General features: G+C 42.4%; 1 protein-coding gene across 1 annotated transcript in view; it reads left to right on the forward strand.

Moving 5' to 3' along the window:
• The window catches only part of LOC126278490 (phospholipase A1 member A-like), a 181846-nt gene extending 171199 nt beyond the window's left edge, over window positions 1-10647 (forward strand). The window contains exons 7-8 of the mRNA XM_049978650.1: window positions 6219-6496; window positions 6671-10647. Coding sequence (XP_049834607.1) covers window positions 6219-6495 — 277 coding nt within the window. The 3' untranslated portion in view covers window position 6496; window positions 6671-10647. The remainder of the gene's footprint in view (window positions 1-6218; window positions 6497-6670) is intronic.
• The last annotated feature ends 6345 nt before the right edge of the window (window positions 10648-16992 follow it).

Here is a 16992-nt window from a genome sequence, read left to right on the forward strand (position 1 = left end):
GACAGAAGAGTTAAGGTGCGTGAGATTACTGGTGCTGTGGGCATCTCGAATGAACGGGTACATAATATTTTTCATAAACATTTGGACATGAGAAAGTTATCCGCAAGATGGGTCCCTCGGTAGCTCTCGCTTGAGCAAAAACGGAAAAGTGTGAAGTGTTGCAAGGATGGATTGCAGCTGTTCAGGAAGAAGCCTAAGGATTGTAAGCGTCGTTTCGTCACTGTGGATGAAACATGGGTACCTTACTATACTCCCGAGACCAAAGAACAATCTATACAATTGTTACCAAGGGAGAATCTGCACCAAAAAAGGCGAAAACCATTTCTTCGGCCGGAAAGGTTACGACAACTGTCGTTTGGGATTCGCAGGGGACAATCGTCATCGACTATCTGGAAAAGGGTAAAACTATTACAGGTGCATATTATTCATCGTTATTGGACAGTTTGAAAACCGAGTTGCAAGAAAATCGCCGGCGACTGGACCGCAAAAAAGTCCTTTTCCATCACGACAATGCACCAGCACCCACCTCAGCAGCTGTGATCGCACAATTAATGGAAATAGGATTCTAACTCGTTTAACATCCCTCCTATTCTCCAGACTTGGCTCCCTCGGACTACTATTTGTTCCCCAATTTGAAGAAATAGCTCTCACGACGAAGATTTCATTCAAACGAGAAGTGATTGCAGCAAATATAGCTATTTTGCAGACTTGGACAATTCCTATTATTCGGAAGGGATCAACAAATTAGAACAGCGTTGGACGAATTGTATAAGTCTAAAAGGAGACTGTGTCGAAAAATAAAAAAAGTTTACCACAAATCCGTAAGCAGTTTTTATTTTTGCACGGGCTTTTCAAACGTTCCTCGTATATGAGGATATTTAACGGGTAATTCAGTGTGCAAAGGGAGATGAAAAACTAATAGTCATGGTGAATTAGGACTTGGTAGTAGGGGGAGGAATAGTAAGAAGTATTATGGGAGAATATATGCTTGGCAGTATGAGCAAGAGGTGAGAAAGACTGAGTTCTACAATAATTTCAGACTGTAATAGCAAATACTCTGTTGAAGGATCACAAGAGGAAGAAGTATACTTGGGAAAGATGTGGAGACTTGGGAAGATTCCATCTTGGTTATAGCATGGTCATACAGAGAATCCGAAATCAGATGTTGTATCATAAGGCTTACCCAGGAGCAGATATAGACTCAGATCGCAGTTCAGCAATGATGAAGGGTACACCGAAATTTAAGAGAATCAACCGGCAGAATTTTTAAGGAAGGAAATGGGATGCTGAAGTACTAAGAAAAGATCAGAAGTGTTTGAACGTCGCTATGGATGTGCATAGTCCAACAAGGAATACCAACGCGTGAATTTCATTTGTAGAGGACTGCACATCTGTAAAAAGGGCAATCAGAGATGTTGGGCGGTCAACCTTAGGAACAGCGCTTGCACATCAGAAGACACCTTTAGTAACACGGGAAAGACTTCAATTGATTGGCGAAAGAAAAAAAGCACAAAAAATGTTCCAGAACAATCAGGATAAAACGCAAATCGTTGCGAATCAAATATATAGAAAGAGCAGAGCAGCCAAGCCGAAATGGTTGCAGAAAAGATATGAAGAAATCTATGAAGGCATGATCATCAGGAGGAGTGGCTCAGCACATAGGACAGCCAGAACAAAAGCAAGCGTGGCAACATTACGAGTGCAGTTCCATTGTTAAACGCAGAAGAGAGTGCGGGTAAGTCGAAAGAGTACATTGAAGGCCTCTATGACAGGGAGGACTTGGCCGATAACGTGATAGAGGAACAAACTGGAGTCAATATGGAAGACATAGGGGTCCATTATTAGACTCCGAATTTAAGAGAGTTGAGATAAAATAAGACAGAAGGGATAGACAACATTTCATCATAATAAAAATGTCTCTGAGCACTATGGAACGTAACATCTGAGGTCATCAGTCCCCTAGACTTAGGACTAAGTTAAACCTAACTAACCGAAGGACATCACACACACATCCATGCCCGAGGCAGGATTCGAACCTGCGACCGTAACAGCAGCGCGGGTCCGGACTGAAGCCCCTAGAACCTCTCCACCACAACGGCCGGCTCAACATAATATCTCAAAGCATTTGCGGAAGTAGCAACCCAACGGTTGTTCAAGTTGATGTGTACGGAAAAAATCGCAACACGAAAAGGAGTTGTACGACATAAACTATAGTTGCTAGGTTTACACAGTTTCTACGTGTGAAAAATTAATATTTAAAATTTCCATCAGTCTCCTGTAGTGGCGACAGTAGCACCACTAAGAGGACAGAAATCTGGTTTGCTTTAAATACACGCTATAACGGTCGTAATCGTTAGATACCTTTTAGATTAGACGTGGTGGGTTGATATTAGTCAAGAATGCCTTCACCGTGAAACGGATGCCATTATCAACATCACACTGAGTTTGAACGAGGTCGTGTAATAGGGCTACGAGAAACTGGATGTTTCTTACGCGATAATGCAGACAAACGTGGCAGAGAATGTACGACGGCAATATGAGCAGGCTGCGAACGGCCACGTGGCACTACAAAGAGGGAAGACGATAGTGTTCGGCATGTGGCTCTGGTGCATCGTACTGCACCTGTAGCAGCAATAGGTTACCAACCGGTTATTTCAGTGACAGCTCCGACACAGATGCCCCGTAGCGTGCATCCACAGACCCCAAACCGCTGCCATTTGTGACTTCAGTTGTGTCACGTCTGAGCCCATTGGGCCGGCCAGAGTGGCCGAGCGGTTCTAGGCGCTTCAGTCTGGAACCGCGCGACCGCTACGGTCGCAGGTTCGAATCCTGCCTCGGGCATGGATGTGTGTGGTGTCCTAGTATCAAACATAGGCCTTAATTTGAAGAAGAAATTTTTGAGAATGTATGTCTGGAGCAAACCATTGTATGGTACTGAATCATGGACAGTGGGGAACCCAGAACAGAGGGGATTCGAATACATGCGGAGGACGATGAATGAAAAACCTAAAGCACGATATTTATTACTTCCTGGAGATTTCAGTGCGGGAATAGGTAAATCTACCATTCAAGAAATAGTAGGGCCACATGAAGAACGGACAAAAAATACAATAGAGATCAGTTAAGAGGTTTTTCGACCATTAACAACTTTAGAATAAGAAATAGTATTCTCCACTTTCAGCCATCCATAAATTTACATAGTATGTTAAGAGGTAATATATCTATAATAGTATCTTATTGTAAATGGGAAAGCCATCCCAGTAATACAAGACACTAGAGTCTACATACTGATCATTTTCTGGTAATATCAAAACTAAGAACCCACTGTATAACAGTAACAGCACGATCAAAAACCTCAACGAGAAGAAGTCTATAGAATACATATCCAAGTATTAGATGGTCAAACAGAAAAAGTTTAGACAAAGTACTAAAGTACGTACAAGAAAAACAGAACGTTAATGAAGAGCGGAAAGAAATAGTAAGAACAATAGACATAGCTGCTAGTGAAGCTTTAGGGAAACGGATGCAATGTAAGGACAAAAGGAGAATTCCAGGCTGTAACCAATAACTAGCAGACATCATAAAATGGAAGAAACAATCCTACCTGAAATATCTGCAATCGAAAAAACAAGAAGTCTACATCGAGTATAAGCAACGCATAGCAGTTGTCAAAAGAGAGACAAGAAAAATGAAATAACAAAGGTGGGAATACTTTCTGAGTGAAATGGAGCATGATGTACATGGGAAACAAACTAAAACTTATGGGCTGCTGAAACAATAAAGATGGAAGAGATATAATTCAAATTAACCCCATTTCAGAAAATGAGTGGTTGGATTGTTTCCATAGTCTAGTTCTTCCTTTGATCCTTGTCACTAGGTGCATTTTTTCCATTTTCCTCATCATCTCTCGATAAACGCTGTGTCAAAAAATCTAAAAACAGAAAATCTTCAGCGCAAGACAACCTCAATGTGAAATTATTTAAATATACTTGGGAATTGTTACTCATAAAACTACTGAATTTTATAAATTCTTGTTGGAAATACATCAACATATCAGAATACTGGGAAATAGTGGTTGATATCCCATTATTTAAGAAAAAGGTGATCGCAGAAAATGTGACAGTTATAGAGGTATTAATCTTCTGATTTCTGGACACAAGATATAGGATAAACTAGTGACAAACTAGTAACAAGTTTACGATTTATTCCTGCTGCGACAACTGCTTTGGAGCAATCATAAGTGCCAATAGTGGAGAATACAGAACAAGAGAAAAAAATTTGATTAAATCAGAAAATTCTTCATGGTATGTGACCGCATTGTCAGTATGTAAAATTCTCAAACGTTTCTGCCAGTGTTGCAAACGGCCTTTCTCTGAGTACTGTTGCTAACAGAAACATCAGAGGAAGGTCACTTGCACAGTGGCCAATACGTCGGAGAATTTTACACATCGACAGTGCGGTCACATACACAAAAGCAATTTTTGACTGTGCAACTGCCATGGAAGCCCGTGCTTAAAGATTGTGGTAAAGTGGGAAAGAAGTGTCAAAGAAAATGGTGTGAACGTTAGAAAAAATGAAGGCTATCATACATTATGTTCTGTGATAGTCATTTACATTTAAATTCAAATGATGTTGATTCTAAATATCCTCGGGTCACCTCAAGTAGGAAGTAGTTTTTTTTAGTAAAAGACCCCACGAGGCCATGGGCCCTAGTAGTCAACAAGGCAATGTGCAAGCTGTTGACCGAAAGTTTTGTGATAATCTCCGAAAATAGAAGAAATTTATTCTACTGTGCTATGTTTACGTGGACTGACCGACCGTTGACTGGAAATGGTTATGTTCGGGTGCATGGAGATCGTTTGGAGCCATTCGTGGGCTTCATGTTCGCAAACAACGATGGAATTTTTTTGGATGAATATGCGCTATGTCACTCGGCCATAAATGTTTGCGATTGGTTTGAAGAACATTATACCCAAATCGCTCGACATGAATTGAATCGAAAATTTATGAGACATATTCGAGTAGTCAGGTCGTGCGCAAAATGCTGCATCGGCAAAGCTTTCGCGATTATTTACGGCTAAAGAGGCAGCATGGCCGAGTATTTCTGCAGTAGACTTCCAGAGACTTGTTGAGCTGACGCCACGCCGTGCAAAAGGACGTCCGACACGACGACATAACGTATCGCAGGAGTTTTTGTCACCTCAGGGAATTTTTGGGGAATATTGCGATGATTTTTAGCTATTAAGCAAGCTAACAAACAATGGAAACTGCAGGCAGGAGTATCAAGAACGTGGGAAAAGATAGATTGCTATTTGCCGTAAAGAAGTCACGTAAAGTTGCAGACAGGCACAACTGAAAGACACACAAAGCTTCCGGTCACAGCCTTCATGAGCAAAAGAGAAACACACACCATTTATTCACACAAGCAAGCACACCTCACGCACTCAAGACCACCAACTCCGCCAGCTCCATCTGTCTTCTTTACATTAAGTAGCAATCTGACTTCTCATACATTTTTATTATACTATGTAAGTTATTGAAAGTTGTCACTTGGCTAATTTTAATTCGCCCTGTCTTAATATGAACAGTATAATGAGAAGGATAGTTGCTACTCTCCATATAGCGGAGATGCTGAGTCGCAGAAAGGCACAACGGAAAGCCTGTCATACAATGAGCTTTCAGCCAACAAGGTCTTTGTCAAAATTAGACAACATATACACACTCACGCAAGCACAGTTCACACACACATTACCACAGTCTCTGCCAGCCAGACTTAAACGAAACACACACACACACACACACACACACACACACACACACACACACACACACACACAAATTCAACTCACACAGTCTCTGGTAGCTGCAGGCAGACTTAATGTGGCTCCAGCTGCCAAAGACTGAAATTGTGTGTGTGTGAGAGAGAGAGAGAGAGAGAGAGAGAGAGAGAGAGAGAGGGAGAGAGTGTTCTGTGTGTGTGTGTGTGTGTGTGTGTGTGTGTGTGTGTGTGTGTGTGTGTTGTCTAATTATTTTGACAAAGGCACTGTTGGTCGTAAGGTAACTGTGTGCCTCTCTTTTAGTTGCTACTCACCACATAGCGGAGATGCTAAGTCGCAGAAAGGCACAACTATGCTTTTCGTTATACTGTTACATTCCATCCTGGGTTTCCCATCGTGTTAATATTACCTGCTTTGCTCCCTGTGTCTCTGCGTGGGCAGCGCCAGCGGTTCGTTCTGCGTGAGCACGCCGGAGGGCGAGGAGCCCTTCTGCCCGCGCTTCGAGGGCGATGCGGGCGACCGCCGCTGCTGCTCGCGAACGCAGGCGCTGCCGCCCGCCCCCGCCGCCCCCAGCGCGCCGCCCCCGGAGGCCGACCGCGGCTCGCAGGAGCTGCACGGCACGGCCGCCCCGCTGCTGGCGTGGCAGCTGGCCACGGCGGAGCCGGCGCGCCTCCAGCCCGCCACCGTCTCGCAGGGCTACGCGGCCGTCAAGGGCTGAGGCCGGGGGCAGCTGGGTCCACATCCAGGACCTCCGTCACGCTCTAGGACATGTCAGTGTCCCAGCATTGCTCACACCACCTGATCGCCGTCAGACGTCCGCCACAACACGCGAGTTGTGCACCTACCTAAACTTCACAACTATTTTTTATCAACGTACACACCTATTTCTGGAGACTTCTACACCCACATCCACACTCTCGAAGCTACCAAAGGGTGCATGGGGAAGTGTACCTAGTGTTACTGCAAGCACTCCCTTTCCCGTTCCACTCGCAATTGGAGCGACGGAAAAACGACTGTTTATTTGCTTCCCTGTTAGTCCTGTTTTCTCTCGTCTTGTCTACATTTCGTAGTGTATATATACTAAGATGGTATCTGTTCTCTCGGACATGTGGGAAAGAACAGATGGCAACGCGCCGCGAGTAATGAGTATAATGGGCGGGGGAACTACAAATGTAGTGCGGGACAATACGTTGAGAATGTGGGTTTCGCGGGAGGCGTGCCAGAGATAAATCCTTGCACTCGCGCTATCCTCTGTGTACTGTGATGGATAGCCGGCACGGTAGCTCAGCGTGTTCGGTCAGAGAGTTAGGTGCCCTCTGTAATAATAATAATAATAATAAAAAAAAAACTGAGTTGATCGGTCAACAACGAACCTCAATGGACGTCTTACGACGTCCGCCCCGAGCAGATGCAACGAAGAAATGCGAACAAAATGGCAGACGCTCTATCGATTTTTTTTTCTAATCCCATGTAAGCAGGAGATCCCGGGTTCGAGTCCCAGTCGGGGCACACATTTTCAACTGTCCCCGTTGACATATGTCAACGCCTTTAAGCAGCTAAGGGTGTTCATTTCATTGTAATTTCGTAGTGTAACAGACAGAGTCGCTGCCTCTAGATCGCGGAGTCCCGCTTTCGATTCCGGCCGGTGCGGAAATTTTTTTCATTTTCAGACTGTGCGTCAGTGTTGTGAGCAAACCACGGCTTCTCTACTACAACTTCACTCGCTCGTTCCATTCAACGTCGCTTAGCGACGTCACACATAGAAATTTAATCGATGTGACTTTGTTAAGCTCTTCAGCTCTAATCCTATATTGGAACAGTACATGATCATTTTCCCACTTGCCTGCATTAACTTATATGTTCCCACATTTAGAGGCAGCCTCCACTCATCACACAATATAGGTATTTATTTATTTGTGCGGTTAAGTGTTTCTGCTTTACCGCAGTCGTCAAGATCTACAAGTGAAAAATGAAAATTCATACATTTCAGAATTTATGAAACATGGAAATGAACATATTGAAAACAAGTGGGCTAACAAGTTAGTTACTAACTTATGAGGAGAGGCAAAGAAAACGCCTGGTCAAAGCTACCTTATTTTGCAATATTCACGTGCACAGTAGCCAAGAAGTAACGAGGAATTTAAACTGTTGCTACTCTTTATTCCTTACCGTCTTTTTAGACACGGTTTGATCTGAGACACCTTAATTACATTTCTGCGTACCTTGCTATGGGCATTTTATGTCATTCTCCGACTTTACATATTTATTCGCTTTCTTTCTCTTTGCTGTCGTACTTCAAACTTCATTTTCGGTTGACTTCGTTCCGGCGAATGGAGTCAGTGTTATTGAGACTGTTGATGTTGACTTTCCACACTTCAATAAATTGTGTTATAGTTCGTGTTTCGCTATTTAAAAGTAGTCTTTTATTGACTGAGAAAGGGTATTCATTTTTAGATTTTTCGCATCGCAGACGTGGTAGAATTTTCATTTCTATCATCGGTCATAATTGTCGGTCTTTCCCATTGAAGCGTCTTTAACTCCTGCACCATTTGGTAAAGCTCCAATATTCAAAGAAAACTGACAACTTTATTTGCTGCTTTTAAAATATTCACCATATTTATTGTAAAGACGAGATGAAGCCAGTTTACATATTCAAAGAAATCCACGAGCAATGTCATTTTGCAAAGAAATACGTTATCTGTTATTGTGGGTCAGGGACGCCTGACATAAACATAATGAAGACGCTGTTGTAAGAAAAACTACTAAGCTGACGCATGGACCATAATCGCACCTCTCTGTCTTACCCTGTAGACAATTTCAAACTACCCCATACCCCCCTCCACCCTCCTAACAAAATGTCTCCCAGTTTGGGATCCATTGCCCTGATGGCTGCTTGGTAAGACTGCTTCTTCCATTCTGCCGAGACCCTTTTCAGCGCCTGATACTTCCTGCACTTAAGTACTCTTCATGTTTCAATATATTTGTTTCTCAGATCTACATCTACCCCTCAACCTTTTTTTTTTTTTTTTTTTTTTTTGCATTGAACTCTATTCCTTATATCTTAAGAGAGCGGCAAAACTTGCGTGCTTTATACTATGTGTTTCCTAGAAGGCTTGTCTATCTTTTATTGTGTGTTGGAATTCCCGCTTTTTTTTTCCTTCTAGTTTCATCTTCTTCTGCGGACCCTCCTCCATGTCCATCTTTGCACCACTTTCAGTAGTTTTCTGTCTATTTTACATTTGTATCTGGCTTTCAATTCCAATAAGCATTTAAGGATTTAGCAGATGCCTCCCACGTCCTGATGTGCCTGAATTACCTCGTTGCCGGCCGCGGTGGTCTAGCGGTTCTAGGCGCGCAGTCCGGAACCGCGTGACTGCTACGGTCGCAGGTTCGAATCCTGCCTCGGGCATGGATGTGTGTGATGTCTTTAGGTTAGTTAGGTTTAAGTAGTTCTAGGTTCTAGGGGACTGATGACCAAAGAAGTTAAGTCCCATAGTGCTCAGAGCCATTTGAACCATTTTTTTGAATTACCTCGTTGACTTTCTAATTTCGATAGTGGGGGGCCTGTCTTCAGAGACGATGCTTCACAAATAAAAAAAGTGTTTCAGTAGTGGAATTTTCAACTATGCGAGTCTGTGATTTGCTGATTACTGTCCCTTAGTGGTAATAGTTTTATTATATTATTGTTCGACGACTGCTGCCAATATTGTCAGTATTGCGTTCACTTTCATTCCTGAATGTGGCAGCGAAGCACTTCAACCCCAAGTGAGACACCTCAGATGTGGAGAAAACCGTACACCCTGCAACCTGTCTGCCGACTCACCACTGCTGTGCTGACTTGGCCCGTGGCCAACATGCTGGTCACTGATTCACTTACATTGCTTCAAGCAATATTTGTTTAGGACGTTATTCCAGAATTTAAGAGAACTGGGAATTATAATTTATTACAGAGTCGGTGCCAAACTGAACGAATATAAAACACAATAATATAAAATCTATAGTATAATGTTATTATACTTAATCACAAACTGGTCTTACAGTTTTAAAATGACAGAACTAAGGAAACCACATTTTCGTTCTTTTTCTATCGCTGAACAGAGTGTAGCGTCTTTCACGAAATAAATAATGATACAGGAAGACAAAGAAATGATCAAATAAATTTGAAATATGAGAAGTGCTTTTTCTACAAAGTTAGCTTCACAGAACGGATGGTGAATTTATTAGCTTTGATATCAATCACAGAATTAAAAATTAAACATTTTTGAGCTACATTCGTGATTTCTGAATTAGTGTGGAAAAAATAGAATGATGGATATATAACTGTTAACTTGAATACGTAAACCAACTAAAAACACATTGGATATGTTACTATTACAACAACATAAAACATGTTACTGTTTCATTTGAAGGACATTTTTAGAACATTTGGTAAAATTCTGGAGATGAAATGTTTTATACTACAGTGGAGAGCAATTTCTGTACAATTACAGTTATTTCCTGATTGTTTCAAATTTGTTGAAAATTCAAACTTAATAGAAGCACGTATGTGGAAGAATTTTAGGATATTTTATGATGAAGACTTTAAAAAAAAACGAAAAATGAAAGCTTTAATTATAAATTATGGATTTGTATTGATAAGCATTCGTAGATAAGAAGGGTTTAAATAACTTTGTAAAAATGAGGAAATGGTGTATTTTGGAACAAAAAAGTTCAAGATAAACTTAAGAAAAAGTGTTTAAAGAACTATGTATCAAAAGAATATTTTGTAGTTATTGTACAGAATATTGTAACAGATTGAAAACAATACCAAAATATAGTTTGAGTAATTTTGTAACAAATGAAAAAATAAAGTTTTTGTAAGAAAAGGAAAGGTTGATGAGTAACTGTGCCAAGGGCAGCATCTTCGCCAATAGTTGTGACTCTTGTGCGACAACGTCAGGTGAACCAAGAACTGTAGAACTGCAATTCCTGCGAAGCGGCTTAGCGAGCGAGTGTGGCCGTCAAGGGTTAAACAGTACGCAGCCACGAGGCTCGAGATGGCGGAGTCGCCAGCCGAATCTCGTACATGCTGGTGCGAGGTCAAATCCTAATTACGATGGTTGTCCGTGTTCGATGTCTCATGAAGCGATTGTCAGAAGAGACGCTCTTAGAGGGAAAGGCTCTGTCTTCTGGAGTCAGTCGCTGACATTGCAGCTTTTCATCGCCGCTCTAGGGAGCCTGCCACATACTGTCTCCTGCACAGGCAGGTATGGGCCGGTTTTGGTGTCACCTATAAGTGTCTGAAAGATAAACACCACGTGTCCTTGCTGTACTCCTACTAACACAAGGCATACTTTATTGATGTCGATCGTTGTCGAGTCCTGACAGAGGGGTTTGAGGTCAGTCTGCAATTTCTGAGCGGTGAAGAGCAACTGCAGAACGACGAATTCCCACTGAAGGCAGGCTGATAACTTGGATCAGCGCCAAACTCACGGGGCACCTAGGATAGGCGCGGCTTCTGAGATGCGACAGGATGCTCGCCGCAGCAGACTCGTGGAGTTCTGGGATCCGATTAGCACTGTTTATTTGTGATCAGCCTTACTACTACACTTAAGGCTAATTCTACACATCAGAAAAAAGGAAAGGAGGCAGTTAGTTGCTCAACAGCAGTCATTGTCTGGAGCCACGGGTGTTTGAGTGCCAACAGAAGTAGCGAACGCTAGCGGCGCGTTAAGTACAGCACAAGAAGTGAGAAAGGCAGACCTGTCGGAGCTTACCGAGGCTGGCCACGACCGGTACGGACTCGGCGCTCCAGCGAGTTCATGGAGGACTCTCTCACGACACAAAAACACGAGTTTTTCAAGAATCGTGGCGGTGCACTATTTCTCCCTTCCTTCCTTCCTTCCGGTTGTTTGCAGATGACGCTGTCGTTTATCGACTAATAAAGTCATCAGGAGATCAAAACAAACTGCAAAACCATTTAGAAGAAATATCGAAATTGTGCGAAAATTGGCAGTTGACCTTAAATAACGAAATGTACGAGGTCATCCAAATTAGTGCTAAACGGAACTCGAATTTACAGCTTTTAGATTAGACTGATTTATCGTGTAACCGAAGTTTAACTAAATACCTAGGTATTACAACTACGAACAACTTAAATTGGAAGGAACACATAGAAAATGTTATGGGGAAGGCTAACCAAAGGCTGCGTTTTATTGGCAGGACACTTTGAAAATGTAACAGACCTATTAAGGAGACTACCTACACCACGCTTGTCAGTCCTCGTTTAGACTGACTGAGAACATCGAAAAAGTTCAAAGAAAGGCAGCACATATTGTATTATCACGAAATATGGGAGAGAGTGTCACAGAAATGATACAGGATTTGGGATGGAAATCATTAAAAGAAAGGCGTTTTTCTTTGCGACGGGGTCTTCTCACGAAATTCCAGTCACCAACTTTCTCCTCCGAATGCGAAAATATTTTGTTGACACCGTCTTACATAGGAAGGAACGATCACAAAGATAAAATAAGGGAAATCAGAGCTCGTACGGAAAGATATAGGTGTTCATTCTTCCCGCGCGCTATACGAGATTGGAATAATAGAGAATTGTGAAGGTGGTTCTATGAACCCTCTGCCAGGCACTTAAATGTGATTTGCAGAGTATCCATGTAGATGTAGACCATTGGCAAACAGTCTAGGACCGATGCTTAGATTGTTTCCTGAATCGTTTATACGGATAAGGAAAAGCAGAGGGCCTGTAACACTCATTGTGTATAATGGTGCCAACGAAGAAAGGGAAACTCTCTTAAACAGGTTCAATAACTTACACACTAACATCCATTTCACCATAGAACACCAGAAAGATAACAAAATAATTTCTTTAAACGTGATCACAACCAATATCATCATCGCACACAGAAACCCAACAAACACAGACACTGTCATTAACAAATCTTCCGTACACCCAAACTCACATAAACAAGCTGCTTTCAGATCCTTCTTAAACAAAACAAGCTGCATTCAGATCCTCCTTAAACAGAGCACACCAATTTCACTTAATGCTGGTAACTTATGAGACAGAAATAAATGTTATCAGATACGTTGCACACAGCAATGGCTGTCACGAACGTGAAATAGATGCACCTTCACGACGCATAACTAATCACGTAAGCCAACAAACTAAAATGACTTCTCCATACAGCATACGACAACCTGAATGTATAATGATACCATATTTAGGAGACATCACAGACAAAATAGCCAAGCTGTTCTAAAAACACATATATCAGGACACTTTAGCCATTAACGACAACTTAAAGAAACTGGTTTTGGACAACATACAACCTGCAGGGAAACTGAGCAAATCAGGAATTTATAAAATTACATGTAGTAATTGGAACAAATACTGTATTGACCAAACGGGAAGAAATTTTAGAACCTGTTTTAAACAACTCATTGACTTTATGAGACTGGATAAAGCTAACGAGTCACCTGTAGGAAAACATACAAATGAAACAGTACACAGTGTTGCAATGGACAACCTCCTCAAAGTACTGCTTACTTTTTGAAAGAGTGTGGACGTCTTGGAACACATGGAAATATTCGTCCATGGCCGTAAGTCGAAAAACGAGATCCTAAATCAAAAGACAGACTTTAAAAAATTCACACTTCTTTATGAATTTCAAATCAGTATTCCTAAAACAATAAGTACATGATATTACGCTTATATATGAATTTCGACCCCAGAAATACCATTTTAATTCTTAAAATAAATTTTTTTATAGTGTTTTGTGCTATAAAATTGTCACAGTCGCTTATTTTGCAGTATATTACACTGACCAACATCTGTAACAAGACAGCAAGACGTGCAGAAGACATTATTTACTGATAACACCAAGATCGACATACCGAGAGCCAAATCGAACCTAGCCTTGTTTTGACCGCGATCTTGTTTTGAGCACTGCTGATTTGTTTTGTGTTTGTGTGTTCTACACTCACCTTTATGAAGTTGGTGAACAATGGTGAAGGAATCAAAGACAACTGTGTAAATAGTGATAGCTCAGCACATCACAACAAGACTGCCACAGTACAAGTGTGCTTCTTTATAAAAATTTTCATGTGAACAGCAGACCAATACACAAAGTGAGATCGTGTCTTACTAGGTTATCCTTCTCTCTCTCTCCAAACCATGATCACAGCAATCACGTTAAGAAATATTAATATATGTACACACTAATGTTAAACATTTTTGTAATACCACTATAGCCTGATAAAGAGTTATCACCTCAAAACATGTCGCTAAATACACTGAAAAAAACTGGTATAGATATGCCATTTCAATTACAGGTACATGTAAATAGGCGCTGTGATCTGTAAACACCTATATACGACAACAAGTGTCTGGCGCAGTTGTTAGATCGGTTACTGCTTCTACAATGGCAGCCTATTCAGATTTAAGTGAGTATAAACCTGGTGTTGTAGTCGGCGCAAGAGCGATGGGACACAGCATCTCCTAGGTAGCAATGAAGTGGGTATTTTCCGGTACCATCACTTCACAAGTGTACCGCGAATATCAGGAATCCGGTAAAACATCAAATCTCCGACATCGCTGCGGCCGAGAAAAGATCATCCAAGAAGGGGACCAACGACGACTGAAGAGAATCGTTCAACGTGACAGAAGTGTAAGTCTTCCGCAAATGGTTGCAGATTTCAATGCTAGGCCATCAATAGCCAGCAGGGGTGGCCGAGCGATTCTAGCTGCTACAGTCGGAAACCGAGCGACTGTTACGGTCGCAGGTTCGAATCCTGCCTCGGGCATGGATGTTTGTGATGTCCTTAGGTTAGTTATCTTTAAGTAGTTCTAAGTTCTAGGGGACTGATGACCTCAGACGTTAAGTCCCATAGAGCTCAGAGCCATTTGAACCATCAACAAGTTTCAGCGTCCGAGCCGTTCAACGAAGCATAATCCATATGGGCTTTCGGAGCCGAAGGTCCACTCATGCAACTTTGATGACTACACGACACAATGCTTTATGTCTCACTTGGGCCAGTCAACGCCGACATTGGACTGTTGATGACTGGAAACATGTTGCCTGGTCGGACGAGTCTCATTTCAAATTGTGTCGAGCAGAATGGGGTATGGAGATAGCCTCATGAATCGACGGACTCTACATGTCAGTTGGGCAGATAGGGGACCCCTGATACGTCTAGAAACGACTCTGACAGGTGACGCGTACCTAAGCATCCTTTCTGAACACGTTCATCCATTCACGTCCATTGTGCGTTCCGGCGAACTTGGGCAATTCCAGCAGGACAATGCGACACCCCGCACTTCCAAAATTGCTACAGAGTGGCTCGAGCAACACTCTTCTGAGCTTAAACATTTCCGGTGGCCACCAAACTCCCCGAGAACATTATTGAGCATATCTGAGACGCCTCGCAACGTGCTGTTCAGAAGAGATCTCCGCCCCCTCGCACTCTTACGGATTTATGGAGAGGTCTGCAGGATTCATGACGTCAGTTCGCCCCACCACTACTTCAGACATTAGTCGAGTCCATGTCACGCCGTGCTGCGGCACTTCTGCGTGCCTCTTCAGTGAAAATATTTTATTAGTCAACAATTTTTGTGACTCGTAACGATATTTGAAAATCATTTCATATTTCTGAAACAGTCACGGTCGATTAATGGTAAATATGCCTTCAAATTATATTATGAAGTAGTTCAGGTTGCAGCTGTTACAGGGCAGTACATACTAGAGACCTAGAGGGTGGCTACAGATGTAGCCACTGCAGATATGCCATGAAATGGAAAAGTACCATGTGGCCTCACATTAAGTGATACGAATAAAACTTGAAGAGTGGTGTGGCCGCACACTAGATTCATTCGGTAGGTTCATTCGACAGGAAGGGCGGACTGCACGAAAAATAAATAAATAAATAAACCGACTGGCCTGTGTCTTGTTGAAAACAGTCGGTGGTCTCATCACCATTACTAAGGGGAACGCCGAGCTTAACGTCCCCGTTCCCCACAGTCGGATCACCGTGAACAGTGTCGCGTGACCTCACTTCGCAAGACACTGGGCAGAGGTTTGGGATTTAAACCAGGACATTGGTGCAAAGCCTCGTGATCAGCAGCTTTACGCCACCACGTCAACCCCCCTCCCCACGCCTTGCGTGAAAAATATTGGCAGAAAAAATTTAATCCACCATCAGGATTCGAATCAGCTTACCTCCAAGTCGAGGCCAGCGCACAGGCGTGGGTCACTGACTTCGGCTACTGAGTGGAGTGGAGTGGAAACAATTGAAACAAAGCCGTTTTTCGTTAAAGCGAGGGCTTTTCGCGAAATACCACTAACTTTTCCTCAGAACGCAGAAAATATCTTGCTGAATCAAATGGCTCTGAGCACTATAGGACTCAACTGCTGTGGTCATTAGTCCCCTAGAACTTAGAACTACTTAAACCTAACTAACCTAAGGACATCACACACATACATGCCCGAGGCAGGATTCGAACCTGCGACCGTAGCAGTCGCACGGTTCCGGACTGCGCGCCTAGAACCGCGAGACCACTGCGGCCGGCTGGCTGAATCCCACCTGAATAGAGTGAAATGACAATCGCAATAAAAGAAAATTCCCAATGAAATATTTACATGTTCACTTTTCCCGTGACCTATTCGACAGTGTGAAACTTCGCATATCCCGCTTGGTTTGTTACTGGAAGTGTAATGAAACTGACGCGCTTTTACTTTCCTATTGATGACCGACGCTGCCACTGCTGCTGCATGAGTCCCACAACTTATATGCATCAATAATCCTTCTTGGGGCCCTGAAATCATTGTTCTGAAATGAACGAACAGTCAGTAATAATTTACGTAACAATATCTTTCTGTGGCACCTGTCAAAAATCTCGTATTCTCGTGCGGGGACAAACTAGCTTCATCTTCTGAAAGACAGTATATGTGTACGAGGTGTGAGCAACGCCACATAATAGTAGATCAGTCCATTCCAAAAAGCGAAATATCTACCATGGAGAAAGGTACTCCAAGGATCGCGGAACATGTTCAATCAAAATGTAACAACACACATGGTCATATACTAGCAGCAAACAATGCATGACAACACTATAGAAAGTGCAACCTTCACAGACTCTTACAGTGATTGTAATCGTAAAGACTTTGAAACGTCCCCTTAGAAAAATTTATGAATGACTGTGCTGGTAAACCCCTTATATTAT

The sequence above is a fragment of the Schistocerca gregaria genome, chromosome 6, assembly GCF_023897955.1.
Source record: "Schistocerca gregaria isolate iqSchGreg1 chromosome 6, iqSchGreg1.2, whole genome shotgun sequence".
In the NCBI taxonomy this organism is placed as follows: Eukaryota; Metazoa; Arthropoda; class Insecta; order Orthoptera; family Acrididae; genus Schistocerca; species Schistocerca gregaria.